At 55.2% G+C, this 25,068-nt stretch overlaps 9 protein-coding genes across 9 annotated transcripts; 5 read left to right on the top strand and 4 right to left on the bottom strand.

Annotated features, from left to right (window-relative positions):
• Window positions 1-1,128: 1,128 nt before the first annotated feature.
• PG985_012695 (low affinity copper transporter) lies at window positions 1,129-1,829 on the top strand (the record flags this gene model as incomplete). Its single annotated transcript, XM_066832461.1, has 2 exons — window positions 1,129-1,610; window positions 1,724-1,829. The coding sequence occupies 2 exons, from the start codon at window positions 1,129-1,131 to the stop codon at window positions 1,827-1,829; spliced, it is 588 nt and encodes a 195-aa protein (XP_066680511.1).
• A 413-nt stretch (window positions 1,830-2,242) lies between these two features.
• On the top strand, window positions 2,243-6,183 carry PG985_012694 (uncharacterized protein; the record flags this gene model as incomplete). The annotated part of the gene is made up of 8 exons (XM_066832460.1): window positions 2,243-2,419; window positions 2,489-2,577; window positions 2,633-2,694; window positions 2,858-2,948; window positions 2,999-3,870; window positions 3,943-4,253; window positions 4,827-5,595; window positions 5,912-6,183. The coding sequence occupies 8 exons, from the start codon at window positions 2,243-2,245 to the stop codon at window positions 6,181-6,183; spliced, it is 2,643 nt and encodes an 880-aa protein (XP_066680510.1).
• A 145-nt stretch (window positions 6,184-6,328) lies between these two features.
• On the bottom strand, window positions 6,329-7,450 carry PG985_012693 (uncharacterized protein; the record flags this gene model as incomplete). Its single annotated transcript, XM_066832459.1, has 3 exons — window positions 6,329-6,690; window positions 6,741-7,209; window positions 7,289-7,450. 3 exons carry the CDS (start codon window positions 7,448-7,450, stop codon window positions 6,329-6,331), a joined length of 993 nt encoding a protein of 330 aa, XP_066680509.1.
• Window positions 7,451-8,601: 1,151 nt separating this feature from the next.
• PG985_012692 (uncharacterized protein) lies at window positions 8,602-9,444 on the bottom strand (the record flags this gene model as incomplete). Its single annotated transcript, XM_066832458.1, has 1 exon — window positions 8,602-9,444. The coding sequence occupies one exon, from the start codon at window positions 9,442-9,444 to the stop codon at window positions 8,602-8,604; it is 843 nt and encodes a 280-aa protein (XP_066680508.1).
• Window positions 9,445-11,434: 1,990 nt separating this feature from the next.
• PG985_012691 (uncharacterized protein) lies at window positions 11,435-12,961 on the bottom strand (the record flags this gene model as incomplete). The annotated part of the gene is made up of 7 exons (XM_066832457.1): window positions 11,435-11,585; window positions 11,653-11,837; window positions 11,933-12,137; window positions 12,211-12,321; window positions 12,375-12,535; window positions 12,593-12,667; window positions 12,728-12,961. The coding sequence occupies 7 exons, from the start codon at window positions 12,959-12,961 to the stop codon at window positions 11,435-11,437; spliced, it is 1,122 nt and encodes a 373-aa protein (XP_066680507.1).
• A 541-nt stretch (window positions 12,962-13,502) lies between these two features.
• Window positions 13,503-13,982, top strand: PG985_012690 (uncharacterized protein; the record flags this gene model as incomplete). The annotated part of the gene is made up of 1 exon (XM_066832456.1): window positions 13,503-13,982. One exon carries the CDS (start codon window positions 13,503-13,505, stop codon window positions 13,980-13,982), a length of 480 nt encoding a protein of 159 aa, XP_066680506.1.
• A 635-nt stretch (window positions 13,983-14,617) lies between these two features.
• Window positions 14,618-21,238, top strand: PG985_012689 (uncharacterized protein; the record flags this gene model as incomplete). Its single annotated transcript, XM_066832455.1, has 5 exons — window positions 14,618-14,913; window positions 14,971-16,706; window positions 16,779-17,964; window positions 18,029-21,087; window positions 21,153-21,238. The coding sequence occupies 5 exons, from the start codon at window positions 14,618-14,620 to the stop codon at window positions 21,236-21,238; spliced, it is 6,363 nt and encodes a 2,120-aa protein (XP_066680505.1).
• A 1,266-nt stretch (window positions 21,239-22,504) lies between these two features.
• PG985_012688 (uncharacterized protein) lies at window positions 22,505-22,933 on the top strand (the record flags this gene model as incomplete). The annotated part of the gene is made up of 1 exon (XM_066832454.1): window positions 22,505-22,933. The coding sequence occupies one exon, from the start codon at window positions 22,505-22,507 to the stop codon at window positions 22,931-22,933; it is 429 nt and encodes a 142-aa protein (XP_066680504.1).
• A 48-nt stretch (window positions 22,934-22,981) lies between these two features.
• On the bottom strand, window positions 22,982-24,460 carry PG985_012687 (uncharacterized protein; the record flags this gene model as incomplete). The annotated part of the gene is made up of 5 exons (XM_066832453.1): window positions 22,982-23,090; window positions 23,276-23,504; window positions 23,576-23,974; window positions 24,039-24,180; window positions 24,245-24,460. Coding segments are annotated over 5 exons (1,095 nt in total), but the record flags the coding sequence as incomplete, so codon positions are not given.
• Window positions 24,461-25,068: the final 608 nt, after the last annotated feature.

The raw sequence follows: 25,068 nt of genomic DNA, 5'->3' as shown, positions 1-25,068 counted from the left end.
TGGAGTCATCAGCCAGCCATGGCCGACGCGGATTGGGCGAATACTTGCTCAAACCATCTCACCTTCCAGGGTGCCCCAGCTCCAATCAGGGAATCAGGGGGGGCCTTCCTTCGCACTCCCAAGCCTTACACCACCACTCGGGACTCCATGGCCATGGCCCAGACAACGTTATCTACGCAATTAATCAATCTCTGCGAACTGAGCCGGGTCCGCGGGATCAATTTATCTGGCTTGCCGTCAATCGAAATTAGTCTGCAATGAACAAAATCATCCGGCATCTGAGGTAGCTACTGTACGTAGCAGATTGGCTTTGCTGCACGGACATGACAGTCTGTCGGCGTTGAGACAATACGACTCGCATCCCGACACCAGACTAGGCGTCCCCAGTCAGCCGTTGCAAAAGCTCTTTCAGTCGCAACTCTAATAAGCAGGTGCGGGAGCTTGGCGATTGGGCTGGGCTGGGGCCACGGAAACGAAAATGTCGATCCGACGGAAACCCGGGGTCCCAATAACATGGATCTGGGTTGCTGGTGCGTGCGACTCTGCCTGCCCGCCCACCCCTCATGCTTCACGGCCCAGCAACTAAAGCGTTGGTCAGCATGACTTGCGCGGGATTGAGCACGTTTTCTTTTGGCCTCTTGGTCTCTGCATCCCGACCTACAGTAAGACCTTCTCCATTCGGCACACAGTACGCACGCTAGCCTCACCGGCACGCCGTCATGCTGTCCCTCCTCAGCCAGGGTCCCCCCTAGACGCACGAGTTGTGTTCTTGCGCTCGGAATATCTGGCGACCTCCCGTGAAACCACCATCTCTCGTCGCAACTATCAAGGAAACAAATTTCTCTCGCTTTTCTGGACCTCGTCTCGGATAACATTTCTTGGCTTTGAAACGTTCGGGTCGACCTGCCACCGCTTCAACTAGGCAGATAATCAGCGCAAACTTGCTCACAGCTGGGCATTCAAAGCTCTGCTCAATCGCGGTTTTCTGACGCCAAACCTGGGACCCTGAAACCGCTTCTCACGAACAAATATCTCTTTTCAACTGCATATCTGCCAGGAGAGCGACGCGTTGATCGAACGAAAGCCATCGGATTCCAACAGAAACAAGACAGAACAAACCACGACACAATGGATATGGATATGTCTATGCCCATGCCCACAACGACGGCCACAGGGGCGATGCCCTCGTCGACCATGGATATGTCGCACTCTGGCGGTGATGCCGCGATGCCCATGACCATGGACATGAGCCAGATGGCCATGGTCTTCTTCCAGTCCGTCACCTCGCCGCTCTTCGCCAAGGCCTGGACGCCGGCCGGCCCGGGCGCTTACGCAGGCACCTGCATCTTCCTCATCGTCCTCGCCACGCTGCACCGCGTCCTCGTCGCCGCCCGCAACATCGTCTTTGAGACCGTCCCGCACGGCCACCAGAAGCTCGACCTCACCGACAAGGAGGAGGCCGCGTACCGGGCGCGCTACGGCGGCAGCGGTGGGGCCGAGGGCGTGCTGGCACGCGTCCGCCGCGCGCTCCGCAACAACCCCTTTCGGATGGCGACGGAGACGGCGCGGGCGTTTTCCGAGGTCGTCATTGGTGGTGTGGGATATCTACTGTAAGTCGCCTCATCGTCTGTTTTGTTCTAGCCCCCTTCCCTTGTGCTGTTGAAGCAAGCACCGTCAATCAACCCCCGGCGAGCCACTAAACTGACTGAACATGTGTACGCAGGATGTTGGCGGTTATGACAATGAATGTTGGATACTTCCTTTCGGTGCTGGGTGGCATTTTCCTTGGGGCGTTTCTCGCCGGGAGGTTTGGGTCTTCCGATCACTGATCAGGCGCGTGCCACACAATATCTCGGTCGATAAGTACTTAATGGGGGATGGTTGGAGTTCTCCCCACAGCTCGACTCAAAATCTGTCTAGAATGAAGCGTTATGAATGATGAATCTACTTGCGCGTCCATTTCATCCTGCACATCATCGCAGGTGTTTTCTACCCCAACCGCAAGCCTCGTGAATGCAACCCCATCCGTGTCTCACTGCAGCTCGTCCGGGTTGCATGATGACTATGCCTATTCTGGCCGCGTCGTGCATGCGGGAGTCATCAAGAGCCGCAACGCAGAAGGAGTGAGGAGAAGGCTCACTCTGTCTGATCTCCCACCTGCATTTTCTTCAATCTTATCGCAATCTCATTTGGAGTCGTTGAGCTTTTGGGCCGCGTCCACATCAACTACAATCTTCACGTCATGGCCGCTGCAGCCGGGGACACCATTCCTGCAGCCGGAATGGGCCGCATTACGCTAAGGCAGAGAGAGCGCAGCTTTAGGGGCCAGGGGATCGACAGACACTTTTTTAACAAGAAGTTTGATAAGATGCGCGTGGTCGACGAAACGACCACTTACCTGGAGATCCTGAACTATACGGTTCGCCGACCCCTTTTGAATGTAACCGCACCTTAGTGAGAGAACATTGCTGATGGTTAGCGTGGTCAGGACGGACGTAGTCTGGTCGAGTCGCAGGCGCTGAGGCTTGGCGATGACTTTGACAACTTTCTGACGCGAAAGGCAAGCGACATATTCATGTATGTCCCGGGCCGAAGGAAATCGCAGCTAATTGGATCAACTATCTAACTTCAGGGGATATTCCAACCTCCTGAACTTCCAGAGAATGTCCATTTCGTGGATGGGATCAGATTGGTGTAAGTGCTAACTTCACTTCCTCAAAAAGATCTGCATCTCTCACAAAGTCATATAGGATACAGCAAAATGCAAGACATGAAAAGACGTTCTCGCCGGACCATATCTCACTTCCCAAGGACACGTATAAACAGATGATCGAGAAGTTTCACTTACCCCTTCAAGCTCTGGAGACAAGTACTGTGGTTGGTCCTTTCTGTTGGTGGGCCCATCACGAGGATGATGCCGGGAAACATCTACGTGAGGCGCCAGCCCGGTCAAATGCCCATGGTCATGAAGTAGCTGCTGACTTGATTATATCCTTAGAACTAGTATTTCGCAAATCCGATGTACAATGGGTAGGCAACCCCCGCGGCTGGCAGATGACCCTGTCCTACTCCTTCAACACCGGGGTCACCTCCGGGTTCCTCAAAGGCACCGCCAACGCCGATCTGGGCGAGATCCTAGCCAACCTGAAGAGCTGCGGCAGCCCGGCGCACCACCCCTGCTCCTGCCTGTCCTCATGCTGTGCCAGGAGCTGGGCCCCAGCAACGACGAGAAGCAGCGCAAGATCCGCAACGGCATCCGCGAGCTCGACATGGTGCTCACCGGCAACTACCGCAACGTCCCCGCGGCGGCGGGCCACATCAGCCACGGCGACCTCACCCTCGACAAGATCAGCCAGAAGATCGCCGACTACCAGGCCAAGGTCAACTGGAAGCGGCCGCAGGCGTGGCGGAACGTGCTGGGCAAGATACAGGACGCGACGGAGTGGGTGCGTGAGAATACCGACACCGAAGATCCGTCGTCCGGAATGGGGATGTTGCATTTATCGCTGATGGATCGGCTGCGTTTCTACCATATCAAGCTGGATGGACTGGAGAACTATGCTCATGTGTCCCTGGCCAGACTTGATAACTTGCGTCAAGTGGTTCGTATAGTACACCTATCCACCAGAGTGGCAAATGATGAATCTCTTACTGACAACCCCTTTTTTTTCGTCAACTCGCAGACAAATGGGTTGATATCCCAAGTCGAATCCAGACTAAACGCCGAAATCGCAATCCAACAACATCTCCTCGCGAATGCGAGCAAGCGGGACAGTGCGTCGATGAAGACTCTAACGTTGTTGGGTGCCGTGTTCTTGCCCGGCACATTCCTGTCGTCCATGTTCAGCATGCCATTTTTCGAGTTCCACGGTATGCAAACAAACCCACCCAACACATCACATTGCCATATCAAAACCAACTAATTCTTCCCGGATATTCCAGACATGGACGGACCCGTCTCGAGAAGCCTCTGGATCTACATCGTGCTGACCTTCCCCCTGACGGGCCTCGTCGTCCTGATATGGTGGTGGATCGACCAGCGCATGGCCCGCCGCTTCGGCACCGGGTTCAGCGGTGCCGCCGGCCTTCCCACCGACGAGACCGGGCAAGAGGATAATGACGACAAGGGCGCCGAGGAGCACCTGAACAGGCTGGAGGGGCAGATCCTGGAGAGGATACGGCACAGGACGGGGGCGCAGCTCACGAGGACGTTCACGCTTACCAGGAGCTACCACTCTAGACCGTCTAGGCCTGTAATAGGAGTTGAAGCGGGGGATGGATCGGTTTCTGCTGGCGCCGCACATACTCGATCAAGGAGGGGAAGGTTGATGAGGGGTATGGCACGTATGGTGCCAGGGGTTCATGGCGTGCAGCCATCTCAACGACCAGATTGAGTTCTTTTTTGACCCGATTTAGACTAGTAGAAGTTAGCACGACAAAGAGCGAGAGCCGAATAAAGCACCTTTGTCCTCGAGAAGAAGCCAAGTTGCGGCTCAGCTCAGATGGGCAGACTATCAGAGTTTTGCTTACAATGAAAACAAGATAATGTTCGATTGGCGGAGCCATACTAAGATTTTGAAAGAGGGAAACGCTCTTAGTTATCCATTTACAGAAACAATAGCTATGTTTCTTACATGACTAGTTTTCTACATTATACTGTTGAGAATCAGGACAAGAGTTAGAAGGGCTAGATTCGTGGGTTTTGACCTATAAGGTCGCCAAGCCCCTCGTTAATACAATTTGGACGATCTAAGCTACAGCACGTAGACACTGCAAAATTCGTCAGCTCCTCACAACACTTCATTTCAAACCTATCATTGTCGAAGACTAAAAGATCCAGATCATACGTCATGGCCAGTTTTCAAAAAGATTCAAAAGCAGAAAGCCACCCGGAAGCCCAACCAGAAGACACTGATTCCGACCAGGCGTGGAAAAAGGTAGCAGTACAAATTGACAGCGGGGAAGAAACTCCTTCTATGATTCTCAACGATTTTTTGAGCCTCCCCAGGCCCATCATCGACAATACAGGGGAGCTCCCGTCAAGTAAATCAAGTCAGGGGCGCGGGTTCATACTAGTCTCGCCCGAGCATATCAGTATATGGGAAGACTTTACACAAGAGAACATTGACTTAATGTTCGGAGATTTTCTGTTCAAAAAGAATTACCGCTTTGCGAAGGATACTGTCACTGGTATTCGCACCAGCAGTCGAGACACGACAAAAGAGGGAAGCATTATCCCGTTCAAGATCGAAAACGAAAGCCACATTAGCGATATGTATAGGACAGCTATATTACAGGGGGTAAGGACATCTATCAATGAAACGTCTCCTGAGTTCCAGGAAAGCGTTAACACTAGTGCGGTACGAAATGTTGACACTAGTCAGCATGGCAAATCAGTACAGGTGACAGGCCTGAGTGATGTACACCCGGACTGGCCAGTGCACTTTCTTCCTGATACACTCGATCAGAGCAGTAAGAAGTTGGATGCATCTGGCAAGACCCTGCTAAACCGGCCAGCCGGACTAGAGAAAGTTGGGATCCCAATCCCATCCAGACGGTCCGACGGGGAGTTTGCTGTCATCGGCGAGGCCAAACGTAAGCCTGTATTCAATCTATCCAAACTGGCGTTGCCGCCCAAAAAACAAGGTGCTTCGGTAAGGAATACCCTTGCACAAATGATGATGTATTGTCACTGGTCAAATAAGAGGTATGGGTTCGTCTTCAATAGCGAAGAGGTCACCTTCTTCCGCTTCTTTAGCTTCACCGCAGAGGTAGGTACAGAGAAAAAAAGGGTTTGGTGCGCACTACGCCGTCATACCTTGGAAGAACGAGAAAGGTACCATGTCTGCCAGCAAAGGAATTTGGGCTTTAATCATGTTAAGTTTACATGATAAACATAGACCGGCTGTAGCCCGAGATCAGATTTGCGACCTGAATACCTGGTCAAGGTTCGAGGAAAAGGGAAAGACTCTGTGGGCGAATCATATCTCCAAGATCATTCTCGAAGATAGTAAAGACGCGGAGAAGTTTCGCGTTGTTGAGTCTTCGAGAGATGAGTTTGCCAAACAGCTGGACAAATATCATGAGGACACATCCCCAGGGATAAAGCCTCAGACACCTAGAGCTTTCAGAGTCACCAAAAATGCCTATGACAAAACTGCTAAACGGCGCCGCGCAGTATAGATGTCTATGGCATGGGACATAGCGAGCTCGTATCATAGCGCATCGCCGACATCAGGTCAAAAAGCAAGTGCTGGTCATGACTCGATTGTACAATATTCGCATGTCTGAATATTTTGGCTCGGTTCCATGAGAAGATGGCTATCTCTTATAGTATTCCTACCCATCGGCCTTGACCGGTCCCATTGTCCCTTTTTCTGGCTTGCCAATTGTACAACTCGGGACGTATAAGCCACGAACTTGCGTTGCGGCCTCCTTCGCGCCTGACTCGATCAGGACGGCTTCTACTCCTTAGATTATAGTCATGCGACGGCAGGCATCGATCCCAAATCTTTAGGTCAGGAGTGTGCTCCCTGTTCCACCAGTCAATCAGGTAATCTACCTGATCCGCATCCTGGATTCCGTCCTCCATGAGGTACATGGTGATCTCTGGATTTTCCATTGTCTCTTTGTTCAAAACAGGATGAGGGACCGTCCACGCCCTGCTAAAGTCGATAAGACGTCCATTCACTATGATTGTCAGCATTGCCATTGCAGGGCCCCCTACCAGTTACACCCACAGATCTGATATTTACTGACGTTTCCATCATTAATATCGCATATTAGTATCCCAGACTTATGGATCATTCTCAAGCCACGGACCAGGGTTCTGGCATCCTTGGCGCCTCTGAAGAATCTGTTGGCCAGACGGGAGTTATTGGGTCCATGGTTAGGTAAGGTGGGGTACAAGTCGGGGTAAGTCTTGATGAATTCCTTGACCAGGGCGCGGAATGGCCTCCCTTTGTGCCTCTCCATGTACCCGAAAGTGTCCTCCCATTTCTTCGGGTCATGCATGAGAGGATCAAAGTCGTCACGCGCGAGCTTGATGTAGCCGTAGCATTTTGCGATGTACTTCTCGAGTCCCGCCTCCCGGATCCGACCGTATGCTCGACACTCGCAGCTAAAGGGGTCAAAATAGGCGATCTCCTCTGCTTTGCTGACATTGACCTTCCACTCAGGATTTACGTAATATCGCTTGCGGAAAGTAAACTATCCGGCATTGTCAGCATCAGAAAATACAAATACAAGTACTTAACCAAAATGTGTCGAGCATTGCGTTAATACGTACAACCTTGAGCACATATAGCTTCCCATTGATCAACACTGCCCAGACATGCGCGTGTATACCTTTCCCGATGTGCCGGAGCCACTTAATCTTCGGAGGCTCATCACCATCCTTGAATGGGTACGTCTTGGGACCAGGAACTGGTGGCACCCCTTCATCATCCATCTTGATTGAGTCTCGATCAAGAAAGCTGCAGCTGAAGCTCTTGATCAGTAGTAGATAAGAGACTGAATGAATCCTTTTTTTTCCCCCTCGCTACAGAAAGGCGGTTCTTTCAGCAAAAGTCTTTATGTGTCCACTTTCTTTGTCTACGCAACGTGCCAGCTGGAGGCATCCACATCTCAGCGTTTCTTTGTTCTATCTAAACCATGCATGAGGAAGACCCACATCAGTACGTGACCAGTCGAGACGCCCCAGCCCATTTTCTTTATCCTCAGGTTCCAAGAAGTTGGAAACGGCAGAACCTACCCAGGCATGCGAGGGGAGGCTTGACAACCAACATATGGCACTAAATCATTGGAGGCGATGACAACTTCTCTCGGAATTTACATCTGAGAAACATTTCTTTTCGGTGAACCATTCGCCTTTTTGGGGCTGAGATTCCCTGACCCCTGGGTATGGTATCAAAGTGAAACAAATACCAGTAGAAAGAAATAGATCGTTTCGGCGACGACTGCCGTGAGACGCCACTCAGGTGCCAGGCGGGGTTCGCCGATGATACCGGCATATACAAGTAAGGTATGGAAACCAACCCGTTCACTTACCCCTAAAGTACCCCATCTCTTACGGGGCGCCGGTGATTATGTGCACCATCTTTCTGTGCTTACTATGGAGTGCATCGGTGGCTTTTACTGAAGCCCATGCCCGGCATCCCGCTCAGCCCCGTGACGACAAGGCCGCTCCTGGGGAACCTCTCAGCCATGCTGGAAGACGTGAAGGCGACGGGCGAGGGCTACGTGTTGTGCTAGACTCACCCGAGAATAGGCATATAAGTCTGGTGTTTATTATTTGTCTCTTCATTTCTGTCTTTTATATTTTTCTTAGTTAAGCTCAGGCGACGGGTCCATCCTTTACTGGGGCAGGAGGGTGAGGAAGGAGGTCTGCAATCCTACATAGTTCTAGGGCCATTGTCTAGTTCGACGAAGCTATACATCAATGTATTCAAGGTAATGACCAAGTAAGTAGTGTATATTCAAATATAAAAATCTAATTATGTATAGGAAACAAAATTCTAATATGGCTAAGCCAATATCTTCAAACGAAATAGTGGAGAAGAGAACCATGCCCATGCATGCCCAAACATCTGTCGGTCGAGCTTAAGCACGACCAGCAAGCCAGTAAGTACCGAACCGCCCATTGCCCGACGCAATGACAGGGTTACCGTGGTAGTCGTCGACGTAAGCGAGCTCGGTGCCGATCTGGGAGATGAGCCAGTCGCGCGGGGCCGTGTTGATGCTGCCGTCGCCGTTCTCGGTGGCCTTGATGACCCACTGCCCGTTGCTCTTCATGTCGTACGACCCCTCGGGCGCGCCCTCGAGCACGTACTGCGTGAACCCCTTCCAGGCCCCGCTCCCGTCGAGGCTCCAGAGCAGGGCGGCGCCGTCGCAGCCGCGGATCAGGCTGGTGTCGCCCCAGCCGACGCCGGCGCCGTCGAAGCTGATCTCGAACCAGGTGCCGAGGGTCTGGGGCGAGCCCGACAGCATGGTCGCGTCCTCGCCGCGCTGGATGCGGCCCTCGAAGCCGTCGGGCAGGCTGACGAACTGCGTCGCGCCCGCGTCGATCCAGATGTACTTCCAGGGCACGTAGTCGCAGCTGTTGTGGTAGATGTAGAAGCCGCGCCAGCCGCCGTTGTCGGCGTTGGTGATGGTCACGCCCTTGCCGCCGTTGTCGCTGTCGCCCCAGGTCAGGATCGGGCTCTGGCTGCAAGCCCAGCGCTTCTGGGGCCCAGAGGCGGCGGCGGTGGTGGCGTTCTCGCGGTTGAGGTTGCCCGTGTGGTACGAGGGGAAGGACTTGGGGTCGACGGCCTTGATGGCGCTGATGTTGGGATGGGGGAAGGATGGTGGTGGGTTGGGGTTGGATGGAGGTCCATCGACTTGCGGGTTGGGCAGTGCCGATGCACCTAGGGCCAACAAGGCAAGAGAATAGAGCGAGTAGAGCATGTTGAGGTGTAGAGTGGTTGAGAACCTAGAAAGATGATTGTTTGATATTCAGAATGAATGCCAGTGTAGAACCAAGGAATGACTGTTGTGAGTAAGTGATTTCTGTCTAATAGAAAAGCTTCATCACTTTGGCGGCGGCATCGTCGACCTTTATATGCGTGAAAGCGCATGAAACTCCTAGCAAGATTGTCAACCTCGTATATCATCGTGAAGGTCTAGCCCTTGTCAGCATTCGTATGGATAGCAGGCCTGAAGTCTCAGCTTCCCCTTTGGGCTTGCCATCAAGAACAATCATGCTATTGAAGCCTAGAACGTTATGCAATGGCAAAGCAAGTATATCATGACCTGCGGAGCCCTCAATCCTTGCATATGCAGGCGAAAATTCGATCCCTAGCTGCTCACACATTGGCTTTCAGACAAGACTAAAGAATTTCAACTTATCAAATTTTCACTCATGATTGTTTCTACGGTGCTCTTTGTATAAACATGTTATTCGCATCGCCCCAGAGGCTGAAGCTATTCAGCTATCAGAATTGGACCAGAAACAGAAACAAGACTTGAAACATGAGATCACGGGACACTATTAGAGATTAATCATGCATATTTTCCCTGAAGCAATGCCCAATACAGAAGCTGGTCTTCCGAATTCGAAACTCTCTTGCCCCTGTTCATGCATTTCAACATGTTAATTTGAATCCCCATAAGCTCAATAGTGCTGGATCTGAAAAAAGAAATTATATTTACTTTGGCTCCAGCTGAAATACCCCTGCACGATCTAGTGACCGGATGCGGCATAGCCAGGCGTATGTCAGCCGGACTCGAACCCTTTTGGGCCACAAAGACCCCGGCCACGATTCGGGATGCCGAGCTTGGCTTGTTGATCCGGGACGGCGACTACTTCGGGCTTTTTCACGAGTGGAATCGATCCTGGTGTGCCGGGGCCCCGGCTGTCCCGGGTGCTTACTACACTTTCCTCATAGGTTCCTTTACGACAAGCGCGGCTGACAGGCCCGCTCACGCCTTTTAAGCTAGTAAGCTTCTCACCTTCCCGACCCTTGCAGATCGTGAGATCGTGGCTCCATAACTGGAGACTCACAACTTCAACAGCCTAGACCAAGCAGATTTAGGTTCCGCGGATTGGGATCTAGACAGTTCTACTTGCATGTCAGCAATACGACGGCCCACTGTGCCCTGGTATAGCCAGGGGCCTGCTATCCCATTTCAGCCTGTATTGCCTCAAGCAATTAGCGTGTGCTATTTATAAGAGCATTTCCCTGACCGATCCACTATTCCCACCAGATCAAACTTGGAGGTTTATACCACAATCCTATTGTCAGGATAAACGGCATCTGGCATCTAAGTAGTCGATACTATGTGCAATGGTCTTGAGTCGCCGTGGCTACGGTGTCATGCATGTGAATGGTATCGCTATAATGGCAGAGAAAGCTCAAAACATTAAGTTATAAAGTAAATCTAAGTCTATTATAAAAAAGTGATAGAGTAGTAAGATCATGAAGAAACAAGCAGATACATCAATGCGAACAAGCAATCGGGCCCACCCGCGTTGCCGTGATATCCGCCGGTAATAAGCAAGGAAAGGAAGAAGGAATAACGCACCTGTACCCCTACTACAGCCTCTCCAACTCCGTAATCTCGCAGGCCAGGGTACTGCGCTGCGCGAAGGTATACACGACTACTTCATCATATCAAAGTGCTATGTACATAAAAGTACCAGTTGACTATGTCCACGAGGATCAAAGCAGGAAGCTGAAGAGTATCAGTCAGGTGGCAGTGGACTAGAGTCTAATCTCACGGATGGATTGAACTGATGATGTGTCACTGGCGACACTGAAGTGTGTTTCACGCGCAAACCAAAATGCATTTAATCACCCAAGCTATTCTGCAACCCACAAGGCATTCGTATCCCAACAGAAGGTGGTTCATATCTTCTTTATATATACGCTACTATAAATCTCACCATGGCAGGAATCTAATACTCCTTGGGTCCAGCGAGACCCAGAGCCCGGCGCCTGCTGGTGGCCTTGGGGTCGTAGAACGGCTTCTCCGCCAGACTGGAAACGCGGGTGCCGTGGCGCTTGCCCTTTCCTTCGTAATCCCACGCGGCGCTGTGCATGGTGACTCTATTTCGATGTCAGCTTACAGTCACAATTAAACCGTACATAATCATTCCAATGCTGGTGCACTTACCGGTTGTCCCAGATGGCCGAGGTTCCCGGCGTCCAGGTGAAGCGGCACTGGATGTCGACGTTGCCCTCGTAGACGCTGAAGAGGTAGTTGAGGATGGCGTCGCTCTCGCCCTGGTCCAGGCCGACGATGCGCAGCGTCATGGCGCGGTTGACGTACAGTGACTTCCAGCCAGTCACGGGGTGGGTCTGTTCGCAAGGGAAGTCAGGTGTTAGCAATGATACGTAGTAGTAAGGATGACTATGGAAGGCCTCGTCCAACTCAACGGAGTGAAAGTACTTACTCGGACCATGGGGTGCGTCCGCTCGACCAGCTTGGGTCCGGTGGCGGGGTCATCGCGGTCGAGGAACTTGTAGGCGGAGCGGTACACGCACTCCTTTCCGTCGATCATCTCGCGGAACGCGGGCGACAGCTTGTCGTACGCAGCATAGCCGCTGGCCCAGAGGGTGTCGCCTCCCACCTCGGGGACAGCATCGTTGTGCAGGTGTCTGTGAAACAGGCGAGTCAATCGATCAAAGTCCCTTGGCATGAACGAGATGACCTATCAACCGGATGACTTACGTGTATCCCGGAGGCTGGTGCTCGTAGGCCATATCTGTGTGCCAGCGCTGAGTGCCGAACGGGTTGCGGAAATAGTAGTCGAACATGGGCATGGTCGCTGTGAAAGCCGGCCTGGAAGGAGATCAGCAATCTTACGTATAGCTGTCGACGAGGGGCTTACATACCACATGACGGTCGCACCGGGAAGCCCGGGGACGTAAGCATCTTGAGGATTCACCTCGACTTCGCCAAAGTAGGCGCCCAGTTCCAGCTGCTTCTGAGGGCTCAGGTCTTGGTCCCGGAAGAAGACCACACCTCTCTCGGCAATCAGGAGGCAGAGCTCATCCTAACCAAGATTTAGCATTGATACTCGACTTTACGTTAAGAGGAATAGTCAACATACTCTTTGCTGGTTGGTGAGGTCCTTCAACTGCAGGCCTATGATCTCGGTACCGATATGGACGGTCACATCTCTGACCTTCGCCCATGTTAGCTCCCCTTTCTAGAGATAAGCGGCTCGACGGCTGACAGTACTTACCTCCTTGGCCGCCGAGAACAGGGCCTTCTTCTCCGGGTCCGCACGGGACGCGGGGTCTGTGTAATCACGGTCCTCGCCACGGAGCTTGTAGACGTCCTGCAGGTAAAGGACCTTCTTGGGGTGCTCAGGATAGGCTCCGGTCAGGTCAATGCCGGCCTTCTCCAGCCTTTGCCGGGACAGCTCGGGCAGTTCCGGGGCGGCGGGCTTCTCAGGGGTAATAGCAGAGGGCGACATGGTGATAGATGTGAGACGGTGTTTTCTCAAGATCACATAGCCAGTACAAGCTCGCAACAGGAAGTCTAGCCTTTTATCACAAGGGCTGTAGTAACTGGTATTGGCTCTGCCGGAGCTAGGTAACTGGGGTGTCATTGGGGATGGGTCGAAGCTTTACGTTTCTGCGAGAGCCCCACTAGAAGAGCTGAAGGCCCCGCCACACCTCGAATGACTGACTAGTTCTGCCAGGAACGTAGTTAGAGTATGCTGCTTTGATAGGTCTTGTCTTAGAGCATTGCCGGTCCATTTGCATACTTGGAGGTCAATTGGGTATAGTTGAACCCGGGCGGGAGGATCATGGTTTCCACGATGATGGATGTATCCGGATACCCGGAGCTTCTGCACCTCAACACAATACGTATATACACATGAAAGAGTCACGAGCCATTTGTGAGATGATGCATATCAGAGATAAGTTGAATAAAGAAAGACAGTTATTCAACTCGTTTTTGGCACCGCAAGTCGTGGAAACTGTTGGGGGAAAGCCACTCAATACTCAGCCATGACAACCACCAAGACATTGGAGGAACTTGCCGCCTCCATTTCCAAACATGCAGCCATCGCGTCAGAGTACCTTCGCGAACACAACCTGCCAACGCCGTCACTTCTAGACGGCACAGCCCTCGACACCAGCTCCCTCCCACCAGCGATCCAAGCCGCCTGCCTCGCGGTGCAAGACGCCTCTCTCGAGCTCCATGAACTAGTCCAAGGCCCGCGGGCCATCCTGATGAACTTCTCCACCAACGCCAAAGCCGACGCCGCGACCATCTTCCAGTTCGGCCTCCCCCAGAAGGTGCCCCTGGACAGCGCCGTTACTTTACCCCTGGTCATACTTGCCTCGCTAAAGCATGCCACTTCGATGCTTCCAGAGAAGTTTCGGTTGAGAAAAACTCCTTTCAGTTACTGGATGCATTGCACTACACATCTTATCTTGCAAGTTCTGGTCAAGGTGCAGAGTAACCAAATACCGCCTAGGTGGTAACAGCCCTGCCAATGCTATGTGGACTTGCCCCAAACCCCTGCCTTGAAAGCTCCAGTTTCTGTCTGGAATGAACTCTGTCATGACTCGATAGCGATGCCACGGCCGGAAAACAAGCCCCGACTATCCAGGGTCTACCCTTTCACAACATCATGCGCTTGGTTTCCCTGTGCCAACTTGCACATCACTTCTAGCTTTGATGCAGTAAGTAGTTCGAAACAGTCCCTGCCATTGACTTTCGTACATACGTTTTGCATACACGAACCGTGGCTGAGGGGCAGGTACTCAGGGGCTTGAACTCAAATCCCTGCACACCCAGACACGTGCTTCGTCGGCAGCGGCTGAGATAGTACCAAACCTCCAGACCTTTCTCTTGCCCCGCTGACCACCTCGTGCTGGAATGGTTGGACTCGGCTGCGCGATCGCCTTCGAAGACCGCCATCTTGATATCCACGCGCGGTGGTGCCGCTCCATGCTCCACGACAGCGGCTGATCGAGGAATCTTCCGAGATGAGGCCCTCCACGACCACAGCCGACGGGCAAACAGGCCCAGGAGCAAAGACCTTGCCTTCATATATATGCAGCGATTTGATGAATGACGATGACATGTCTTCCGCAAGGCGAACTCGCACATCACCATGCAGTCGACCGCCGCCACCGTCCTGCTGTTCGGCGACCAGCTGGCGTCCAAGACGTCGGCCGTCGCGAGACTTTACGAGATCGCCAAGACAAGGCCCAGCCTGCACGCGTTTCTGCGCGACGCCACGGACGTGGTGCAGTGTCTTCGCCAGGACTTATACCCGTGCGAGCGCCAGCTCTACGGCGATTTTGCCGACATCCGCGATCTTACCTGCCATCATGAATCGGCCGAGCATCTGAACGAGGCCGTTGGCACTACTCTAATTACCATAATACAGCTGGGCGAGCTCTTACTGTATGTGCCGAGTTGGTTGGTGTTATTTTCAAATATTAGCTAACTTTGACGGGGTAGGCTTGCCGAGGACGAACCGGCCGTCCTTAGTGCCGAGAGCCAGACACACGGGATCGGCGTGTGCATCGGGCTGCTGGCCGCCGCCGTAGCAACGACCGCCACCACAGCACGCGACGTGGTGCGTCTCGGCCTGGAATGCGTCGCCATCAGTTTTCGTCTCGGCATCGAGCTGTGGCGGAGGACGCAGTCCGTGGAGGACTCGCCCGAATCTTGGGCCTGCACATTCGTCGGTGTCGACGCCGCACAGGTCCAGCAACGCCTGGACCTGTTCAACCAGAGCTGCCCCCGGCTGCGCACCGCATATATCGGCGTGCAGGCCTCGACGTGGGCTACCGTGTTCGCGCCGCCCGCCACGCTGAAGCGCCTAATGGAGTCGGAGCACTTCAGCCAAGTCTCGACATCCCGCCTCGCGTCAGCCACAGCCGTCCACGCCGCTCATCTGCCTGTGCTGGATGTCGACCGGATACTGGGGATCTCGCCGCTACTCGATACCCCCACCCGCTGCGAGGGCATATTCTCCTCTAGCACATGTGAGCCCTTTGATGCCTCGACACTACGGAACCTGCTGGTCCTGACAGTCGCGGACATTGCTCAGCATCCGCTGTACTTGGAAGATACGATAAAAAATGTCGCGAGTGCGCTTCAAGGGAATGAGAGCGCGCGACTATTTACTATCGGCCCCACGCACTCGGTGTCTTTCGTCCAGCGAGAGCTGCAACGCGCGGTCCCGACTGTTACTGCCGCAAATGTCGGTATCGACGACGACCACAGCTCGGAAGGATACTCGCGCGGTTCCGACCGCGTGGCCATCGTGGGCATGTCGGGCCGCTTCCCAGACAGCGACAGTATTTCCGAACTGTGGGACCTTCTCCTGTCCGGCCGTTCGGCACATCAGCGCATTCCCGAGTCGAGATTTGCCATCGACGACTTCCTCGACCCGTCGTGCGAGAGGCCCATGGCCGTGTCGACGACGTTCGGCTGCTTCCTAAAGAACCCCGGCGAGTTCGACAACCTCCTCTTCTCCATTTCGCCCCGCGAGGCGGTGCAGATGGACCCGATCCAGCGGCTGCTGCTCATGACCACCTACGAAGCCCTGCAGATGGCGGGCTACTCGCCCGACGCCACGGCCTCGACCCTGCGGGCCCACATGGCCACCTTCCTGGGCCAGTCGGCCGAGGAGTGGAAAGCCATCAACGACCAAGAAGGCATCGACACCCACTACATCCCGGGTACCATGCGGTCATTCGCCCCGGGCCGCCTGAACCACTACTTCCGCTGGGGCGGCGGCATCACCAGCATCGACACGGCCTGCTCCGCCAGCGCGACGGCCATCCACCTGGCCTGCCACGCCCTGCTGAGCCGCGAGGTCGACTGTGCCGTCGCTGGCGGCGGCCACGTCTGCGTTGCGCCCGAGCTGTACTCGGGTCTGAGCAAGGGTGGCTTCCTCTCCCAGACGGGGCCCTGCAAGACCTTCTGCGATGAGGCTGATGGGTATTGCCGCGGCGAGGCGGTCGGCGTGGTCGTGCTGAAGCGGCTTGAAGATGCGGTGCGCGAGAAGGACAATATCCTCGCCGTGCTTCGTGGCACCGCTCGCAACTCCAATGCAGGGGCGGCGGGTTCGATTACCTTCCCTTCAAGCGCGGCGCAGGCGGACTTGTATCGCACCATTTTAAGGAGTAATGGCGTGGGACCGAATGAAATTTCCTACGTGGAGTGTCACGGAACTGGAACCCAAGGTATGTCCATCCATCCATCCATCCCTTGAAATTTGATTGCACACATTGATAATGTGCTAACTATCTATATAGCCGGTAATGCCGCCGAGTTGAGCGCCATCATCGACACCTTCAGCCCCAGCCGGCCCGAAGACAATCCCCTCCACATCGGCGCCCTGAAAGCCGCCATCGGCCACGCCGAGGGCGCCGCGGGCGTGTCGTCACTCATCAAGGCCATCCTGATCATGCAGAAGCGCGTCATCCCGCCGCAGCCCAACTGGCCGTTCCAGATCAACCACAAGTTCCCCGACCTGGACGCCGCCCGCATCAAAGTCGCTGACGGCACCGTACCGCTGCGGCCTTCACGCGACGGCAACGGCTTATCCAAGATCATCATCAACAGCTTCGACGCCGCGGGCGGCAACGTGAGCATGTTGATCGAGGAGGCGCCCGAGGTCTCGGACTGGCGGGCCGAGGACCAGCGTCCGCACCATGTCGTCGCCTGCTCCGGCCGGACGCGGGCGGGGCTCAAGGCAAACGAGGCGAGGTTGAGGGAGTATCTGCTCCAGCACCTGGACACGGACCTGGCCAGCTTGGCGTACACCACCACGGCGAGACGGATGCACGATCTGCATCGGTCCGCGCACGTCGTGGAGTCGGTTCAGGATCTGCTCGCCAAGTTTGGCACCGGTTACAAGGCGCCGCTGAAAGACGCGCAGTTGGCCTTCTCCTTTACCGGTCAGGGGTCCGTCTACACGGGGATGGGCGCCGAGTTATACCACACCCTGCCCTTCTTCCGAACCACGCTGGACTCTTTCCAGGATCTGTGCGACGCCCAGGGCCTCGACCGCTTCCTCGACCTGATCATCGGGGCACAGGACGTGGCCACCGCTCCGGCGTGCCAGACGCAGCTGGCGCTGGTGTCGCTCGAGGTGGCCATGGCCCATCTGCTCCGTACGCTCGGCCTGCAGCCGGCGCTGGTCATGGGCCACTCGCTGGGCGAATACGCGGGACTCTGCGTGGCGGGCGTGCTGTCCGTCAGCGACATGTTGTATCTTGTCCACACACGCGCCTCGCTGATCCAGGAACACTGCACCGCACACGCCTACTCGATGCTGGCCGTCAGTATGACGCACGAGGACGCCACCGCTCTGCTCCGCGAGTCTCAGTGCCCGACGTGCCAGATCGCCTGCCTCAATGCGCCCGGCATGACCGTCATCAGCGGCACCAACGACGAGCTGGCCACGCTGCAGTCGACGCTGCAGACCCGCAATATCAAGTCGACGCTTCTCAAGGTTCCGTATGGCTTCCACTCGGCCCAGCTCGAGCCCGTCCTCGCGCAGTTCGAGGAGGCGGCGCGCAAGGTGCACTTCAGCGCCCCCCCGCGTGCCCGTCGCGTCGACGCTGCTCGGCGAGGTCGTGCGCGACGACGGCGTCTTCAACGCCGCGTACCTGCGCCGCCAGATGCGCGAGCCGGTCAACTTCCTGGGCGCCGTGCAGGCCTGCGAGACACAGAAGCTAATCCAAGCCAACACGGTGGCGCTCGAGCTCGGCCCGCACCCCGTCTGCACCGCGCTCTTGTCCAAGTCGTGCTCCCAAAAGGAGTTGACTACCTTGAGCAGTCTTCAGCAAGGGCAGGACGGCTGGCGGAGCTTTTCGAATTGCCTCGCTGCGCTGCACGTGGCGGGTCTGTCGGTCAACTGGCGCGAGTTTCACCGCGATTCGGAGCCCTGTCTGCGGTTGCTGGAATTGCCCGCGTATGCGTTCGATGCCAAGACGTACTGGGTGCCGTACAAGACTCGACGTGCAGTGCAGGTTGGCGAAGAGGCAACAGTCGCATCCACGCATCAGTCACTGCCGTACGCGTTCTTGCAGCGCCTGGACAGCCTGAGCTCGGATGATGGCAAGACGGAGGCGAGGTTCACCTCGACCACGAAGCATCCTGAGCTGACGACGGCCATCCAAGGGCATATCGTGGGCGGCGTCGTGCTCTGTCCGGCGAGCGTGTTCGTCGAGATGGCCAATACCGCAGTTTTTCACCTCCTGACCTCCACTGGTGCCGCCGGCGAGAGTGTCCATCTCGAGGTCGCCGACCTGCAGATGACGCACGCCCTCGTGGTGCATTCCAGGGACGAAGAACACCTTATCCACATCGAGTGTAGCCTGGAGGACGCCGACACCGAAGTCGCCGTGACCTTCTCCTCCACGGGCCCGTCGGGACCGGGAGGCACCCACGGCCTATGCAAAGTGCGCTTCAGCCCCCAGCGCCCCTCCCAGCTGCAGCAATGGGCCTTCATGGAAAACCTAGTCCGACGGCGCGTGGCCAACCTCCTGGAGACGACGGGCAAGACGACTACGCACCGCCTCGCGCGCAACCTGTTCTACAAGCTGTTCGACGCCGAGGTCGAGTACGGGCCCGCCTACCAGTGCATCGAGGAGGCCTACCTGCCGCCCGACTTCCAAGACGCTGTGGCTGCGTGCGTGCTCGAGGACAGCGCGGGGGCGCAGGGGCAGTTCACCTGCAACCCCTTTACCATGGATGGCATCGTGCACCTGTCGGGCTTCCTGCTCAATGCCGACCCGGCCAAGACCAAGGACGTGATTCATATCTCGAACCGGATCGGGTCTTTCCAGCTGCTGAAGCCCATCGTGGGGCGCACTAACTGCATGTGCTACGCGACGGTGCGCGAGCAGTCGGCTAAGGGGGTTACGGTGTGTGATGTCTATGTCTTTGACCAGGATGGTCTGATTGCGCTCTGCTCCGGCATCACGTTCCAGCACATGACCAAGGAGATCTTCTCCATCGTCATCGGGGGTCACGGGGCTGCCGCTCCGTCTCCCGCTGCGCCGGTGTCCAAGGTCATTGAGGCACCGCTTGCCAGCCGCGGACGCAGGCTTCGGGACTTCCCCGATCCGCCGTCGACGCAAGCCAAATCTGCACAGGCACCCGTGCCCGATACGCCGAACGACGCCGATACGCTGCTGCGCATAGTTGCCAAGCGTACGGGTGTTAGCCTGGATGAGCTAGAGCCATCGACTGACTTTACCGACATCGGCGTCGATTCGCAGATGAGCATCGCCATCACGTCCGACCTCCAGAAGCAGACAGGTCTGCAGCTCCCGGCGGCTTTCTTCCTCACTTATACCACAGTGGCTGCGGCCAGAGAGCAACTGGGAGGTTCTGCGGAGTCCACCAAGACGGCGGGGCGCAAGGCCAGTGCCGAACCGACCCCTGAGACGAAGCAGCCCAGCTCGGCTCCCAAGGAAACTCACTGTGGAGCTTCTTCGTCGTCATCGACCGAGCGGCGGAGCGAGATCCTGCTCCAGATCGTCGCCAGTGCTCTAGGCATGGCCCCGTCCGACTTTGCCGACGTGGGCGATTTTGAGGCTGCCGGCGTCGACTCGATGCTGAGCATCAAGGTTATGTCGCAGTACAAGCAGAAGACGGGCCAGGAGCTGCCCGCCTCATTCTTCCTCACCCACACGACCGTAGCCGACGTCGAGGCCGCTCTCGACGGCGCCGTATGCGGCTCCAACGAGGCCGACACCAGCGACTCTTCCTCCTCCAGCTCCAGCAGCAGCATGGTCATTCTCACCCCCGCCGCCGAAGTCACCTCTAACGCCGTCCTGATCCAAGGCAACCCAGACTCCCAACTGCGCCCCGTCTTCATGATCGCCGACGGCCACGGCTCCGCCGACGCCTTCGTGCACCTAGCCCCGCTCGACAAGGTTCAGCGCCTCTACGCCCTCGAGTCCCCCTTCATCGACGACCCCAACGCCTTCGACCTGGCCATCCCCGACCTCGCCCGCGTCTTCATCCAGACCATCCGCCGCCTGCAGCCGCGCGGGCCCTACCTGATCGGCGGTCGCTCCGCGGGGGCGGCCTACGCCTACGAGGTCGCCTACCAGCTGGCCGTGGTCGAGCGCGAGACGGTTTCGGGGCTGCTGCTGATTGATATGCGGGTCCCGCGCGCTATACCGCAGGCTCGTCATATCGATACGGCTTTCGTGGCGCGCGCCTGGCGCGTCATTGTTGAGCATACCAAGGTCCTCCTTGACCCGGGTGACCTTGCCCATGCCGCCGCGACCATCAAGGCGCTGCACTCGTACTCGCCGCGGCCGTTCCCGGCGTCGTGTCCGCAACGTCCCAAGCGCGTGGCGGTCGTCTGGGCCCGCTGGGGTGTCAACGAGAACCCGGACCAGACTCTTCGCGACTCCGGGGTGCAGAGGCCCGCGGCCATGGGACCCACGCTCGGCGAGGCGGCGGACCCTTCGTCCGTCAGTCTGGCGGATTTCGAGACCGAGTTCAAGTCCTGGTTCTGGGGGGCTCGGTCCACGTTCGGGCCCAATGGCTGGGACGAGTTGGTGGGTGGGGAGGTGCATGTGCACACTGTGGATGGAGGTATATTTTCCATTGCTTTTTTACTCTCATTTTCTTGGCTGATTTGACTAACACTTTCTTCGCAGATCACTTTTGTATGATGAAGCAACCGTATGTGCGCTCGTTGAGCGCGGTTGTGACTCGCGAGATTGCCGAGATGGAGAGACTGTAGTAGGCCAGCACGAGTGTTTCATCCTTTCGTTTATTGGGAGTGGGCATGTTTGGCGACTGTATTTGTGGTTATAGCGCAATGTTTTGTACTTTGTACGGTTTGCTTAATATGTTTAAATTTGTATTGATATTTGTTTGTACCGGGAAATGTAGCATAGAATAGTACAACATAGCCCCTTAAGTCACAACTAATGTATTCTACTCAAGTTGAGCGTGCTATTACTTTAGTCAATCCAGTTTCCTATTCTTCTCACACTAATTTCCCTAGACGGCTACATGGTTGCTCGATTTACTTTCTTCTCGACCGCCTTGACTAATAAGTACTTTTGATAACAATTTAAATCCACCACTGACATGGTCAGACGCAGATCCATGAAAGACTCGTATCGCCAAATGCAGCCAGCCGCAGGCAAAAACGTCACTTCGCATGGTCGCGCTCGCAGGGTAAGCTATCAGCAATATCGAATTGATTTTCTTTCTGCACTCTGATGTAACATAAATCTAGACCAAAAGTGCGTTGTTGTAAAAGCATTATCGCCTTCATCTGGAGCAACCACCCACCAGATCATCTTTTCACCGACCCTTCTGTCTCCGTGGAGATTCACCACAATGGATGGCACTTTATACACAGGAACGAGACCTTTCTACTTAGATATTACTACAATTTGGCTCCCACAGCAAAACACACCATTTAGCCAATCCTCTCATTGCGCACCATTGGTCTACCAAAGCAGTGAACCTTTCTGCGTCCCACTGTACATAACCCTGGACCGACGGAACGTCCGGGGTGAATATTCCATTTTTACTTTCGTCGATACTACCGCCTCTGACTGTTTCCCCAATGGATTCTACGAAATGAGTAAGACTTGCATGATTGACTCTCAATAGACAGTCAATTGCTAATTTAAAGTGACCCTCAGATAATCTGCTGCAAGCAGCATACCCAGGTACAGCATGTCCATCACGTTGGCACAGCGCCTGCGAGACTAAGTTCCAGCATGATGGGACTAGCTACTCGCAGACCTGATGCTGTCCTGAAAGTAGATTTGAGTGCGCCACCATTGAAATCAGCAAAGACGTGGCAGGTGCCCGATTATGTCGGAGCTATGTGACTGGGCCAAAAACCCATGGCCTGAGTCTCGAAACCAACGCGGAGTTCCCTGGGTCAACCAAACTTCGAAGTAGCACCTGGACCCCGTCCACATTGCTGCCAGATGAGACCTTTACCTACCGGATAGAGGCTTTCCCGCTCCAGGAACCCCTCGCAATGACCAGCTCAACATTCAACCTCATGTCCCCGACCGCAGGACCAACTAGTACTGCAAACGAAACCCCGACAGCTCCTACCCTTTCCAAGGGGCAGATAGCGGGTATAGTCACCGGAACGGCTGTCTTTATTATTATTGCTGCCGCCATGGTCCTGATGCAGATTCGACGCAGATATCGCCACATTGCGAATACGGTGACAGACGAAAGGCTTCATCGGTACCATGGCAAGCCCGAACTACCTAACGACAGCGCGCCACGAGTTGAACTTGAGTCAACCAACGTTGCGCTCGCTCCCGAGTTGGAGGGTCATGCAATGTACCCGGAGATGGATGGGCAAACACAGCCCGTCGAAGCGCCTACCCACCCAGAGGCGTTAGGCGAGGAGACACGGGCAGAGCTGGAGTCAACGATCGTGAATCAGGGATAATATCGAGTTGTTTTTCATTCAACGTGGATTGGGCTTACATGCAGCCTTTTAGGGGGCGAGCGGGTTGAGACGGAAGAACGTGATGGCAAAATCACGCCTGATCTTGCCAGTGGCTTGTACTATCAATTTGCTTTGCAGGTCAAACGCGATTTTGAGACTGTCGGTACTTTGTATCATTTCTATTTAAATGTCGTTCAATCCATTGGTTCTATTTCTACGTGTGTCGCCGACCCTTTGTATTTTCGTTCATAACGGCTTCTTACCAAACACCACGTAGCTATGCAAGCGAAAACAGGTTGTTAGTAAAGGCCACTTCCATAAAACCGGGTGGATAACACATACAAAGGCGAGTAAGCCTTAACAGACTCTGTCCTCAACTCATGTTTTGCGTCCGAAATCAAGGTCTCTACTTCTTCAGGCGATAGTCCGGCATTGCGCAGCATAAGGTAGCTGCTTCCGCGCAAGCCATCGAGGCCGTTGCGCTGCTGGTACTCCCCGATGCGGTGTTCTTTGGGATCCGTCGGCCAGGGGCTGCAAGGGATCCTGTAAAAGTGCTCTTGGACCTCCGTGACTGTAAGATGGGAGCCCATATGGGTTAGCACGTGACACTGCGGACACTACCACTACGCTTTCGAGACCTACATCCAGCATCGATAAGCCACTGCCTATAGTACTTCGCCTTGCGCAAGTCATACCCCTTCGCCGCCGCCCCGACCGAGATGTAGTCCGAGAAGCGCTGCAGCGCCGTGCCCCGCGTGTCCCGGTCGTCGGCGCCGACGTCGACGTCGACGTACTCCATGTGGCAGTCCTGCATCTCGAGCCAGCCGCCGGGCTCGAGGTTCCGGAAGGCCTCGCGGATCAGGCCCGGGGGGTCCCGGATGCCGGTCGTGATGAAGCGCATGTGGACGTAGTCGAACTTGTCCGTGTACAGCCAGGGGTCCTCGCAGTCCACCTTCTCGAACAGGCAGTTGGGCACGTCCGGGTCGGGCTGGATCTTGCTGAGGTCGGTGCCGATGACCTTGGAGGTGGGGTTCGAGCGGGCTGGGTAGAGAATATGTCAGTCAGATATCGAGCTTGCCTAGGGGGCCTTTCGGGGAGGGCATACCGAATTCCAAAGCCCATATACCCGTCCCTGTCGCGACGTCGATCACGTGGCGGGGGACGTGGGTTAGTGGGGCCAACACTAGCTTTCCGTCAAGCATGAGGGTGACCATGGTATGCTGGAAGTCCAACCGATCTTGCTCTGCCTAGATCGGGAATCTTGTTAGTCCAGATACTGGCACTACTCCAAACTTGGGAAGTGTCTCATACCGCGTCGTTGGGCAACAGATATCTCCCCTCCTTGTAGCCATGATAAGATCTTCCCGATTCCCCCACTACGGACTCGGGCTCAACAACCGAGGCCCCAGTCGGAGTGCGCATCAACTCCTCGTCTAGGAAGACAGGGACGAACGGGTTAAACGAAGTCATGGCAAATAAGTCCGTCAAAGCGTTGTTGATCTCGTTGAAACTGTCGTTGGCGGCTGTGGCTAGTGGCAATTAGCGGGGAATCCGGCGTCCAAGTGGAACGGCTGCGGGCTGGCTTGCAGCGGGCTCTGCGGCAAGGTCCTACGTACTCGATATTAGCTGATCCGGACTCAGGAACGGTAGCTAGATGTTGACGATCCTTTGCGAACGGTTAAAGATGCGTGCGGAGTTGTATAAGGTGAGGGATATACTGCGTGATGGGATATGTGGGCTAGCACGAAGCCTCCGACGGGGACGTCGGCCCACTGAATGGGTCTGCCGGTTTGGTGGGCACTTGAATAATCAACTCCTAGTCTTGTGCCGGCCGGAGCATCTCCTTTGCACTCATGCAAATAACGTTGCCTCTCGATGTTGGACTATATGTCTGTGGAAAATAGCTAGCTGTACTTCGAGCGCATCCGGGCAATGCGACTTCGGAGCAACTGGGGAACCATGTTCGGGAAGCTGGAGAGCAGGGACCATCAACCATTTGGCTGGGTCGCCCATATAATCCGGGAGAGGCCCAGCAACCAATGACACAACCTGGGGTTGACTTTGGAGAAACAGTCTTTCTAGCTAGCGCAACGGTTTGGGGGATGGTGAAATAAATGGTCAGGAAAAATGGATCT

This window comes from Apiospora marii (genome assembly GCF_038362585.1).
Source record: "Apiospora marii strain CBS 49790 chromosome Unknown utg000009l_segment0_segment0, whole genome shotgun sequence".
In the NCBI taxonomy this organism is placed as follows: domain Eukaryota; kingdom Fungi; phylum Ascomycota; class Sordariomycetes; order Amphisphaeriales; family Apiosporaceae; genus Apiospora; species Apiospora marii.
This window is presented reverse-complemented; position numbering and strand designations above follow the sequence as displayed.